Source organism: Cynocephalus volans, chromosome 1 (assembly GCF_027409185.1).
Source record: "Cynocephalus volans isolate mCynVol1 chromosome 1, mCynVol1.pri, whole genome shotgun sequence".
NCBI lineage: Eukaryota > Metazoa > Chordata > Mammalia > Dermoptera > Cynocephalidae > Cynocephalus > Cynocephalus volans.
In genome coordinates this window covers 517,268-530,518 of record NC_084460.1, presented here as the reverse complement: position 1 = coordinate 530,518, position 13,251 = coordinate 517,268, and the positions used below count along the sequence as shown (strand labels likewise).

Here is a 13,251-nt window from a genome sequence, read left to right as displayed (position 1 = left end):
CCGAGAAAGATCTACACAGTGCTACAAAGGCACCCAGAGAGACCGGTCGTCTGTGCCTAGCAGAAACCTGGTAGACTTCCTGGGCGAGGCGGTGCTGAGCAGGGTCTTGAAGGCCCAGCTGATAGACGAGGGGTGCAGAAGACACGCCCCAGCCCAGCACAGTGTGCACAGAGGGGGGAGACGTGCGGCCAGGGAGGCGGAGACTCGACAGGAACCACACACCCTGTGGGGTCGCCACTGCACGATCTAACAGCCTGGGCCAGAGCACACGGAACGGGGAGAAGTCCTGTACAGAAAGTGAAAGCTCAACAGAGATCACACACCCTGTGGTACGTGATCCACCAGCCCAGCAGAGTACAAGCTGACCAGAAAGGTGGATCCCCGGAGAAGCCCAAGACCCGAGGCAACCACACACACAAGACACTAGAGGCCAACTGAGCAGTCACGGCGGGAGCCATACCAAATTGGCAACCACAGCAACATCCTAGTTAGTCATTAGTCTTAAACCGGTGGACTGTGAAACCCCCTGCCACAATGAATAAACACCAAAAAAAAGACACCAGAAATACAAAAAATCAAGAAAGTACACCACCAAAAGTTAATAAATCTCATACTCTAGATCCTATAGAACAAGAAGCCCTTGAAATAACTGACAAGGAATTTCGAGTGATAATTCTAAGGAAACTGAATGAGATACAAGAAAACTCAGCTAGACATCATGATGAAATGAGGAAAAGCATACAGGATCTGAAAGAGGAAATATACAAGGAAATCAATTTCCTGAAAAAAAATGTAGCAGAACTTGCTGAACTGAAGAAGTTATTCAGCGAAATAAAAAACACAACGGAGAGTTTAACCAGCAGGCTTGTCGAAGTTGAAGAGAGAACCTCTGAACTTGAAGATGGGCTGTTTGAAATAACACAAGCAGACAAAAAGAAAGAAAAAAGAATCAAGGACATGGAAGAAAATCTGAGAGAGATATCAGACAACCTCAAGCGCTCAAATATCCGAGTCATGGGTATTCCAGAAGGGGAGGAAAAGGGAGATTCCATTGAAAACATATTCAACAAAATAGTGGCAGAAAACTTCCCAGGTATAGGAAAAATCACTGGTCTTCAGATCCAGGAAGCTCAACGATCTCCAAACGTATTCAACCCAAAAAGGCCTTCTCCAAGACATGTCATAGTCAAATTGGCAAAACTCAGAGACAAAGAGAGAATCTTAAAAGCTGCAAGAGAGAAGCGTCAAATCACCTATAAGGGAGCCCCAATCAGGTTAACATCAGACTTTTCATCACAAACCCTAAAAGCTAGAAAGGAATGGGATGATATTTTCAAAATACTAAAAGACAAAGATTGCCAGCCAAGAATACTCTACCCTGCAAGGCTATCCTTCCGAAATGAGGGGCAAATAGTATATTTCTCAGACAAACAAAAACTGCGGGAGTTCACTACCACAAGACCACCCTTACAAGAAATCCTCAAGGGAGTACTGGGTTTGGTTCCTGAAAAATAACTACCATTGCCATAAAAACCTAAGAAAAATCAAAACCCGCTAGTACAATAAAAATGGCATTCATGAAGAGAAAACAAGCTAACAAAAACACTATCTACAACCTAAGGAACCAACAAACAAAGAAACCAAACAGTAAATCAGAAAGCAAGGAACAAAAGACACCTAAGACAACCAAACAACCAATAAAATGCTAGGAATAAATCAACACCTTTCAATAACAACTCTTAATGTTAAAGGCTTAAATTCCCCAATTAAAAGACACAGACTGGCTGACTGGATCAAAAAGCAGGACCCAACTATATGCTGCCTACAAGAGACCCACCTCACCCATAAAGATTCACACAGACTAAGAGTGAAAGGATGGAAAAAGATTTACCATGCAAACAGAAAAGAAAAACGAGCTGGAGTGGCTATTCTTATATCTGACAAAATAGACTTTAAACTAAAAACCATAAAAAGAGACAATGAGGGACACTACTTAATGATAAAAGGACTGATCCATCAAGAAGACATAACAATCATAAATATGTACGCACCCAATGTTGGAGCAGCCAGATTTATAAAACAAACTCTATTAGACCTAAAGAAGGAAATAGACACTAATACCATAATAGCAGGGGACCTGAACACTCCACTGTCAATATTAGACAGATCATCTAGGCAAAGAATCAGTAGAGAAACACAAGATCTAAACAAGACTCTAGACCAATTGGAATTGGCAGATATCTACAGAACATTCCACCCAACAACCTCAGAATATTCATTCTTCTCATCAGCACATGGATCATTCTCCAGGATAGATCACATATTAGGTCACAAATCAAGTCTCAATAAATTCAAAAAAATTGGAATTATCCCATGTATCTTCTCAGACCACAATGGATTAAAACTAGAAATTAATAACAAACAAAACTCTGGAAACTATACAAACACATGGAAATTAAACAGCATTCTACTTAATGACATATGGGTCCAAGAAGAAATCAAGCAGGAAATCAAAAAGTTTATTGAAACTAATGAAAACAATGATACATCATACCAAAACCTGTGGGATACTGCAAAAGCAGTATTGAGGGGAAAATTTATTGCATTAAATGCTCACTTCAGAAGAATGGAAAGATGGCAAGTGAACAACCTAACACTTCACCTTAAAGAACTAGAAAAACAAGAACAATCCAATCCTAAAGTTAGCAGACGGAAAGAAATCATTAAGATCAGAGCAGAACTGAATGAAATTGAAAACCAAAAAACAATTCAAAAGATCAACGAATCAAAAAGTTGGTTTTTTGAAAAGATAAATAAAATTGACAAACCATTAGCTTGGCTAACAAAAAAAAGAAGAGAGAAGACTCAAATAACAAAAATTAGAAATGAAAAAGGCGATATTACAACTGATTCATCTGAAATACAAGGAATCATTCGAGACTACTATAAACAACTATACGCCAACAAATTTGAAAATCTGGAGGAAATGGATAAATTTCTGGACACACATAAGCTCCCAAAACTGAACCGTGAAGACGTAGAAAATTTGAACAGACCAATAACAATAAAGGAGATTGAAGCTGTTATCAGAAGGCTCCCAACAAAGAAAAGCCCAGGACCAGATGGATTCACAGCAGAATTTTACCAAACATTCAAACAGGAATTGACACCGATTCTTTACAAACTATTCCAAAAGATTGAAACGGACGCAAATCTCCCAAACTCATTCTATGAAGCAAACATCATCCTGATACCAAAACCAGGTAAAGATATAACCAAAAAAGAAAACTACAGGCCGATATCCTTGATGAATATAGATGCAAAAATCCTCACTAAAATACTAGCAAACAGAATACAGCAACACATACGAAAAATTATTCATCACGATCAAGTGGGATTCATCCCAGGGATGCAAGGTTGGTTCAACATACGCAAATCAATAAATGTGATACACCATATTAATAAACTCAAACACAAGGACCATATGATCATCTCTATAGACGCTGAAAAAGCATTTGATAAAGTTCAGCACTCATTCATGACAAAGACCCTCTATAAGTTAGGTATAGAGGGAAAGTATCTCAACATAATTAAAGCCATATATGCCAAACCCACTGCCAATATCATCCTGAATGGGGAAAAGCTGAAAGCTTTTCCTTTAAGAACAGGCACTAGACAAGGATGCCCACTCTCACCACTCCTATTCAACATAGTGTTGGAAGTACTAGCCAGAGCAATCAGAGAAGAGAAGGAAATAAAGGGCATCCAGATTGGAAAAGATGAAGTCAAACTGTCCCTGTTTGCAGATGACATGATCCTATATATCGAACAGCCTAAAACCTCTACAAAAAAACTGTTGGAATTGATAAATGATTTTAGCACAGTAGCAGGATACAAAATCAACACACAAAAATCAGTAGCATTTCTTTTCTCCAATAGTGAACATGCAGAAGGAGAAATCAAGAAAGCCTGCCCATTTACAATAGCCACCAAAAAAATAAAATACTTAGGAATTGAGTTAACCAAGGAGGTGAAAAATCTCTATAATGAGAACTACAAACCACTGCTGAGAGAAATTAGAGAGGATACAAGAAGATGGAAAGATATTCCATGCTCTTGGATTGGAAGAATCAACATAGTGAAAATGTCCATACTACCCAAAGTGATATACAAATTCAATGCAATCCCCATCAAAATTCCAAAGACATTTTTCTCAGAAATGGAAAAAACTATTCAGACATTTATATGGAACAATAAAAGACCACGAATAGCCAAAGCAATGCTCAGCAAAAAAAATAAAGCTGGAGGCATAACACTACCTGACTTTAAGCTATACTACAAAGCTATAATAACCAAAACAGTATGGTACTGGCATAAAAACAGACACACTGACCAATGGAATAGAATAGAGAATCCAGAAATCAACCCACACACTTACTGCCATCTGATCTTTGACAAAGGCACCAAGCCTATTCACTGGGGAAGGGACTGCCTCTTCAGCAAGTGGTGCTGGGAAAACTGGATATCGATATGCAGGAGAATGAAACTAGATCCATACCTCTCACCGTATACTAAAATCAACTCAAAATGGATTAAGGATTTAAATATACACCCTGACACAATAAAACTTCTTAAAGAAAACATAGGGGAAACACTTCAGGAAATTGGACTGGGCACAGACTTCATGAATACGACCCCAAAAGCACGGGCAACCAAAGGAAAAATAAACAAATGGGATTATATCAAACTAAAAAGCTTCTGCACAGCAAAAGAAACAATTAAAAGAGTTAAAAGACAACCAACAGAGTGGGAGAAAATATTTGCAAAATATACATCTGACAAAGGATTAATATCCAGAATATATAAGGAACTCAAACAACTTTACAAGAAGAAAACAAGCAACCCAATTAAAAAATGGGCAAAAGAGCTAAGTAGGCATTTCTCTAAGGAAGATATACAAATGGCCAACAGACATATGAAAAAATGCTCAACATCACTCAGCATCCGGGAAATGCAAATCAAAACCACATTGAGATACCATCTAACCCCAGTTAGGATGGCTAAAATCCAAAAGACTATGAACGATAAATGCTGGCGAGGCTGCGGAGAAAAAGGAACTCTCATACATTGTTGGTGGGACTGCAAAATAGTGCAGCCTCTATGGAAAATGGTATGGAGGTTCCTTAAACAATTGCAAATAGATCTACCATATGACCCAGCCATCCCACTGTTGGGAATATACCCAGAGGAATGGAAATCATCAAGTCGAAGGTATACCTGTTCCCCAATGTTCATCGCAGCACTCTTTACAATAGCCAAGAGTTGGAACCAGCCCAAATGCCCATCATCAGATGAGTGGATACGGAAAATGTGGTACATCTACACAATGGAATACTACTCAGCTATAAAAACGAATGAAATACTGCCATTTGCAACAACATGGATGGACCTTGAGAGAATTATATTAAGTGAAACAAGTCAGGCACAGAAAGAGAAATACCACATGTTCTCACTTATTGGAGGGAGCTAAAAATTAATATATAAATTCACACACACACACATACACACACACACACACAAACCGGGGGGGGGGGGAAGAAGATATAACAACAACAATTATTTGAAGTTGATACAACAAGCAAACAGAAAGGACATTGTTGGGGGGGAGGGGGGAGGGAGAAGGGAGGGAGGTTTTGGTGATGGGGAGCATTAATCAGCTACAATGTATATCAACAAAATAAAATTTAAAAAAAAAAAAAAAAAAAAAAAGAAAGCAAGGAACAAAAAACACCTAAGACAACCAAACAACAATTAGTAAAATGCTAGGAATAAATCAACACTTTTCAATAACAATTCTTAATGTAAAAGGCTTAAATTCCCCAATCAAAAGACACAGACTGGCTGACTGGATCAAAAAGGAGGACCCAACTATATGCTGCCTTCAAGAGACCCACCTCACCCATAAAGACTCACATAGACTAAGAGTGAAAGGATGGAAAAAGATTTACCATGCAAACAGAAAAGAAAAACGAGCTGGAGTAGCTATTCTTATATCTGACAAAGTAGACTTTAAACTAAAAACCATAAAAAGAGACAATGAGGGACACTACATAATGATAAAAGGACTGATGCATCAAGAAGACATAACAATCATAAATATGTATGCACCCAATGTTGGAGCAGCCAGATTTATAAAACAAACTCTATTAGACCTAAAGAAGGAAATAGACACTAATACCATAATAGCAGGGGACCTGAACACCCCACTGTCAATATTGGACAGATCATCTAGGCAAAGAATCAGCAGAGAAACACAAGATCTAAACAATACTCTAGACCAATTGGACTTGGCAGATATGTACAGAACATTCCATCCAACAATCTCAGAATACTCATCTTCTCATCAGCACATGGATCATTCTCCAGGATAGATCACATATTAGGTCACAAATCAAGTCTCAACAAATTCAAAAAAATTGGAATTATCCCATGTATGTTCTCAGACCACAATGGATAAAAACTAGAAATCAATAACAAACAAAATTCTGGAAACTATACAAACACATGGAAATTAAACTGCATTCTACGTAATGACATATGGGTCCAAGAAGAAATCAAGCAGGAAATAAAAAAATTTATTGAAACTAATGAAAACAATGATACATCATACCAAAACCTGTGGGATACGGCAAAAGCAGTATTAAGGGGGAAATTTATTGCATTAAATGCTCACCTCAGAAGAATGGAAAGATGGCAAGTGAACAACCTAACACTTCACCTTAAAGATCTAGAAAAACAAAAACAATCCAAACCTAAAGTTAGCAGACAGAAAGAAATCATTACGATAGAGCAGAACTTAATGAAATTGAAACCCAAAAACAATACAAAAAATCAATGAATCAAAAAGTTGGTTTTTTGAAAAGATAAATAAAATTGACAAACCATTAGCGTGGCTAACAAAAAAAAGAAGAGAGAAGATTCAAATAACAAAAATTAGAGATAAAAAAGGTGATATTACAACTGATTCATCTGAAATACAAGGAATCATTCGAGACAACTATAAACAACTATATGTCAACAAGTTTGAAAATCTGGAGGAAATGGATAAATTTCTGGACACACACAAGCTCCCAAAACTGAGCCATGAAGATGTAGAAAATCTGAACAGACCAATAACAATAAAGGAGATTGAAGCTGTTATCAGAAAGCTCCCAACAAAAAAAAGCCCAGGACCAGATGGATTCACAGCAGAATTTTACCAAACATTCAAAGAGGAATTGACACCGATTCTTTACAAACTATTCCAAAAGATTGAAACAGACGCAAATCTCCCAAACTCATTCTATGAAGCAAACATCATCCTGATACCAAAACCAGGTAAAGATATAACCAAAAAAGAAAACTACAGGCCAATATCCTTGATGAATATAGATGCAAAAATCCTCAATAAAATACTAGCAAACAGAATACAGCAACACAAACGTAAAATTATTCACCATGATCAAGTGGGATTCATCCCAGGGATACAAGGTTGGTTCAACATACGCAAATCAATAAATGTGATAGACCATATGAATAAGATCAAACACAAGGACCATATGACCATCTCTATAGATGCTGAAAAAGCATTTGATAAAATTCAACACTCATTCATGACAAAGACCCTCTATAAGTTAGGTATAGACGGAAAGTATCTCAACATAATTAAAGCCATATATGATAAACCCACTGCCAATATCATCCTGAATGGGGAAAAGCTGAAAGCTTTTCCCTTAAGAACAGGAACTAGACAAGGATGCCCACTCTCACCACTCCTGTTCAACATAGTGTTGGAAGTACTAGCCAGAGCAATCAGAGAAGAGAAGGAAATAAAGGGCATCCAGATGGGAAAAGATGAAGTCAAACTGTCCCTGTTTGCAGATGACATGATGCTATATATCGAACAGCCTAAAGCCTCTACAAAAAAACTCTTGGAGGTGATAAATGATTTCAGCACAGTAGCAGGATACAAAATCAACACACAAAAATCAGTAGCATTTCTATTCTCCAATAGTGAACATGCAGAAAGAGAAATCAAGAAAGCCTGTCCATTTACAATAGCCACCAAAAAAATACTTAGGAATTGAGTTAACCAAGGATGTGAAAAATCTCTATAATGAGAACTACAAACCATTCCTGAGAGAAATTACAGAGGATACAAGAAGATGGAAAGATATCCCATGCTCTTGGATTGGAAGAATCAACATTGTGAAAATGTCCATACTACCCAAAGTGATATACAAATTTAATGCAATCCCCATCAAAATTCCAATGACATTTTTCTCAGAAATGGAAAGAACTATCCAGACATTTATATGGAATAACAAAAGACCACACATAGCCAAAGCAATGCTGAGCAAAAAAAATAAAGCTGGAGGCATAACACTACCTGACCTTAAACTATACTACAAAGCTATAATAACCAAAACAGTATGGTACTGGCATAAAAACAGACACACTGATCAATGGAATAGAATAGAGAATCGAGAAATCAACCCACACACCTACAGCCATCTGATCTTTGACAAAGGCACCAAGCCTATACACTGGGGAAGAGACTGCCTCTTTAGCAAACGGTGCTGGGAGAACTGGTTATCAATATGCAGGAGAATGAAACTAGACCCATACCTTTCACCATACACTAAAGTCAACTCAAAATGGATTAAAGAATTAAATATACACCCTGAAACAATAAAACTTCTTAAAGAAAACATAGGAGAAATACTTCAGGAAGTAGGGCTGGACACAGACTTCATGAATATGACCCCAAAAGCACGGGCAACCAAAGGAAAAATAAACAAATGGGATTATATCAAACTAAAGAGCTTCTGGGCCGACCCCGTGGCGCACTCGGGAGAGTGCGGCGCTGGGAGCGCAGCAGTGCTCCCGCCGCGGGTTCGGATCCTATATAAGGATGGACAGTGCGCTCACTGGCTGAGCGCCATGCGGCCGGTCACAAAGAATGACAAAAAAAAAAAAAAAAGGCCAGCCTGTGGCTCACTTGGGAGAGTGCGGTGCTGATTACACCAAGGCCACGGGTTCGGATCCCATATGGGGATGGCCAGTTAGCTCACTTGGGAGAGCGTGGTGCTGACAACACCAAGTCAAGGGTTAAGATCCCCTTACCGGTCTTCTTTTAAAAAAAAATAAAAATAAAAAAATAAAGAGCTTCTGCACAGCAAAAGAAACAACAGAGTTAAAAGACAACCAACAGAGTGGGAGAAAATATTTGCAAAATATACATCTGACAAAGGATTAATATCCAGAATATACAAGGAACCCAAACAACTTTACAAGAAAAAAAGAAGCAACCCAATTAAAAAATGGGCAAAAGAGCTAAGTAGGCATTTCTCTAAGGAAGATATACAAATGGCCAACAGACATATGAAAAAATGCTCCACATCACTCAGCATCCGGGAAATGCAAATCAAAATTACACTGAGATACCATCTCACCCCAGTTAGGATGGCTAAAATCCAAAAGACTCTGAACGATGAATGCTGACGAGGTTGCGGAGAAAAAGGAACTCTCATACATTGTTGGTGAGACTGTAAAATGGTGCAGCCTCTATGGAAAATGGCATGGAGGTTCCTCAAACAATTGCAGATAGATCTACCATATGACCCAGCTATCCCACTGCTGGGAATATACCCAGAATGGAAATCATCATGTCAAAGGTATACCTGTTCCCCAATGTTCATCGCAGCACTCTTTACACTAGCCAAGAGTTGAAACCAGCCCAAATGTCCATCACTGGATGAGTGGATACGGAAAATGTGGTATATCTACACAATGGAATACTGCTACTCAGGTATAAAAAAGAATGAAATACTGCCATTTGCAACGACATGGATGGACCTAGAGAGAATTATATTAAGTAAAACAAGTCAAGCACAGAAAGAGAAATACCACTTGTTCTCACGTATTGGTGGGAACTAAAAATAAATAAATAAGTTCATACACACACACACAAAAAAATACCGGAGGGGGAGGGGAAGAAGACATAACAATTACAATTCCTTGAAGCTGACATGACAAACAAACAGAAAGGACATTGTTGGGTGGGAGGGGGGAGAGGGAGGAGGGAGGGAGGTTTCGGTAATGGGCCACAATAATCAACCACATTGTATATCAACAAAATAAAATTTAAAAAAATTTAAGAAGTAGATGGGCAGATAGATTGGTAGATTACATAAGCTTGTGCATGCACAGTATATGTCCAGGATGATTAAAAAGAAACTTGAGGGCTGTCAGGTTAGCCCTCTTGGTTAGAGTGTGGTGCTAACACCAAGGCACCAAGATCAAGGGTTCAGATCCCTGTAAAGGCCAGCCCCCACAGGAAAAAAAGAAACTTGGGTGGTTCCCTCTGAGAAGGAATGCACGTGTGCATACACACATGCACACGAACACACACACAAAACACCAGGTTGCAAGAAAACTTTCTATCTGGTTAGCCTTTTGTAATTTTAAAATTTTTCATTGTTTGGATTTTTTTTAATTATTAAAAACAAAACAAAACACATAGATGCCCAAGACTCAGCTTCGCTCTACTGATCACAGTCTTTAGGGGTTCGAACCAAGCTTTTGAAATGTTAAACTACCCAGATGATTTTGATGACCAGTCAGGCTAGTATCCCCCATCTATGCTACTCATATGGTACTTAATGCCTCATAATAAAATGGGGAGGATATCTTACATTTTTTTGTTTTTCCTATAGTTCCAAGATACCTAGTAAATATTTTTTGATGAGAGTGCAGAAGTAGAATTCTGTCTTTCTATTACATTTCATTCCAAGTGTGGAAAGGTCTTTAGAAATGTTTTTAGGGCCGAGCCCGTGGCGCACTCGGGAGAGTGCAGCGCTGGGAGCGCAGCAACACTCCCACCGCGGGTTCGGATCCTACATAGGAATGGCCGGTGCACTCACTGGCTGAGTACCGGTCACGAAAAAGACAAAAAAAAAAAAAAAAGAAGAAATGCTTTTAATATAACTGCATTATGGGGCAATTAAAAGTTACCACATTCAATGTCAAAAAGTGCCAACAATAAAGTACTCTCACCAACTTGTTTTAAGGCCACAGGTTTAGCTTAGTGAAGTCCAAGCCTAAGACTTAGGGATAGTCTACATGAATAAGTAGAAGCAGCATTTAGAAGAAAATAAAAGTGTGGACATCAGATTCCAAAGAAGCTCCATTTTATTACAGAGCATACAAAGCCCTTTCCTCCTAGGAAAAAGTATCCCCTTCTCCAAGGTGATACATGTGCCTCTTCCACGGTTCCCTGCTTTCTCTTCTACCGGTATTTCCCATGTCGGTTAAAATGTTTGTACAGATAGCTGATGCGTTTATTAAGGTTGTGCAGGTCATCAATGAACATGCGGTTTCCAACCATTTTCTTCTTTCGGATACAACGCTGCAATTCATTCCCCTTCCAGCCTCGAAGCCACCTGGGGCCCTTGATCAGTTCTTTTGGGTGCTTTTCAAAGTTTCCTGTGTAATGTGAGAGAACATATTAGTTCCAGCCTAGATCAGCTATGCCTTCAACTTACAGCTGCATCTTCCTCAGCAGCACCGATAGTCAAGACACATTAACAATACAGTATTAAGAGCCAGACACTTGGGGGGCCGGCCCGTGGCTCACTCGGGAGAGTGTGGTGCTGATAACACCAAGGCCACGGGTTCGCATCCCATATAGGGATGGCCGGTTTGCTCACTGGGTGAGCGTAGTGCTGACAACACCAAGTCAAGGGTTAAGATCCCCTTACCGGTCATCTTTGGGGGAAAAAAAAAAAAAAAGAGCCAGACACTTGGGGTTCAAATTCTGACACTGCCATTTATTAGCTTTGGAAAAATTACTTAACTTCTCTGTTCCTCAGTTACCTCACCTGCAAAGTCAAAAGGTTATTATGAGGATTAAATGAGTTAATATTTGTAGTGCACTAAGAACAGTGCCGAACACAATGTAAACAGCCACATAAGTGTTTGCTCTTACTATTGAGCACAATATCTTTTTTTTTTTTTTTTTTTAAGATGACCGGTAAGGGGATCTTAACCCTTGACTTGGTGTTGTCAGCACCACGCTCAGCCAGTGAGCGAACCAGCCATCTCTATATGGGATCCGAACCCATGGACTTGGCGTTATCAGCACCACACTCTCCCGAGTGAGCCACGGGCCGGCCCTACAGTGCCATTCACTACACAGGTGCAAAAGTTAGTCGTTACAGCGTAATTGCATCGCGTAGAGTCAAGTCTTGCCTAGGATCCCGATGTTGTCATACACTCCGAACATCGCTCTCTTCTCGTTCCAACGATCAACCACTTTGGGCGGCGGGAGGGTGTGCCTTATACGGAACAACCCAGGAACCCCTAGGGGCGAGAAAGAGAGGGAATGAATCTGAGCCGCCTACTAAGAAGTAGTTTTCCAGCCGTCCTTCTACATCACCCACTTACCCAGAGAGAAGCTTCTGCAGGCTAGGGGCACCCAGCCCCACAAGCCCCTACCTGCCCCCCGAGACAGGCTCCCAGCCATTGCTGTAGTCTTTCCCCCTCGACAGCGCACCAAACAAGCCGAACAATGAAGACCAGACGTAGTCGTCAAGGAGATGACAACAGGGACCGTCTCCGCTGGTCTCACACGGGTTCCAGGGTGGGAGCAGCCATCTTGTGCCTTACCCAGGTAGCTTTGGGCGCAGAGCCCGCCTCGGCTCTTCCGGTCTAACCGCTGGAAGTATTGGAGCTCCAGAAGAGCGGAAGGACGCGCCTCGTTGCTACTTAGGTCTTCCCCAAACTGGAATTTCAAGAAAATTCACCCTGTTCTGTTTCCTTGGGCATCCCTCAACTGTGAGGGAGATGAAGGTCCAGAACTTGGAACCCGGAGCTTCGGAGTGTTCAAAGACCAAGCCCTTTCTGTGTGCCTCACAACAGTCTTGCGCCGTAGCTGTTTTTATTATGCCTGTTTTACAGGTGAGGAAATTTGAGGCTCCGAGAGTGAAGTGGTTTGCCGGACGTCACTTAGCGGAGGAGATGGCGAAACCTGGATTAGAGCCCAAGCTTCCTAACTCCCAGCCTGGACTTGTCTCCTGTCCGGGGGAGGTGACTGAATGGGTCATTACTCCAGGGGCACTACCACTGCCCAGCTAGGAAAGCGACATCTCTGGCAGGCACTGGTAGGGCCCCCTTTTTACCGCCCGGGGAAAAGGGAACCCCGTGGGAAGA

The 13,251-nt window shown here is 40.2% G+C and overlaps 1 protein-coding gene across 3 annotated transcripts; it reads right to left on the bottom strand.

Moving 5' to 3' along the window:
• Positions 1-11,214: 11,214 nt before the first annotated feature.
• On the bottom strand, positions 11,215-13,230 carry MRPL51 (mitochondrial ribosomal protein L51). 3 transcript variants are annotated; one of them, XM_063113512.1, is made up of 3 exons: positions 12,487-13,230; positions 12,296-12,402; positions 11,215-11,530 (listed from the first exon to the last, which is right to left on the bottom strand). In XM_063113512.1, exons 1-3 carry the CDS (start codon positions 12,563-12,565, stop codon positions 11,330-11,332), a joined length of 387 nt encoding a protein of 128 aa, XP_062969582.1. In that variant the 5' UTR covers positions 12,566-13,230; the 3' UTR covers positions 11,215-11,329. The 3 variants fall into 3 exon arrangements, with proteins under 3 accessions (XP_062969582.1, XP_062969592.1, XP_062969577.1); XM_063113522.1 differs by having other exon boundaries at positions 11,215-11,526; positions 12,292-12,402; positions 12,538-13,215; XM_063113507.1 differs by having other exon boundaries at positions 11,215-11,526; positions 12,292-12,402; positions 12,487-13,200.
• Positions 13,231-13,251: the final 21 nt, after the last annotated feature.

Coding starts and splice junctions, on each gene's coding strand:
- MRPL51 (XM_063113512.1), bottom strand. CDS start 12,565: ATGGCTGGGAGCCTGTCTCGGGGGGCAGGTAGGGGCTTGTGGGGCTGG. Junction 12,403..12,486: donor CTGCAGAAGCTTCTCTCTGG/GTAAGTGGGTGA, acceptor TCTCGCCCCTAG/GGGTTCCTGGGTTGTTCCGT. Junction 11,531..12,295: donor TGTATGACAACATCGGGATC/CTAGGCAAGACT, acceptor CTCTCACATTAC/ACAGGAAACTTTGAAAAGCA.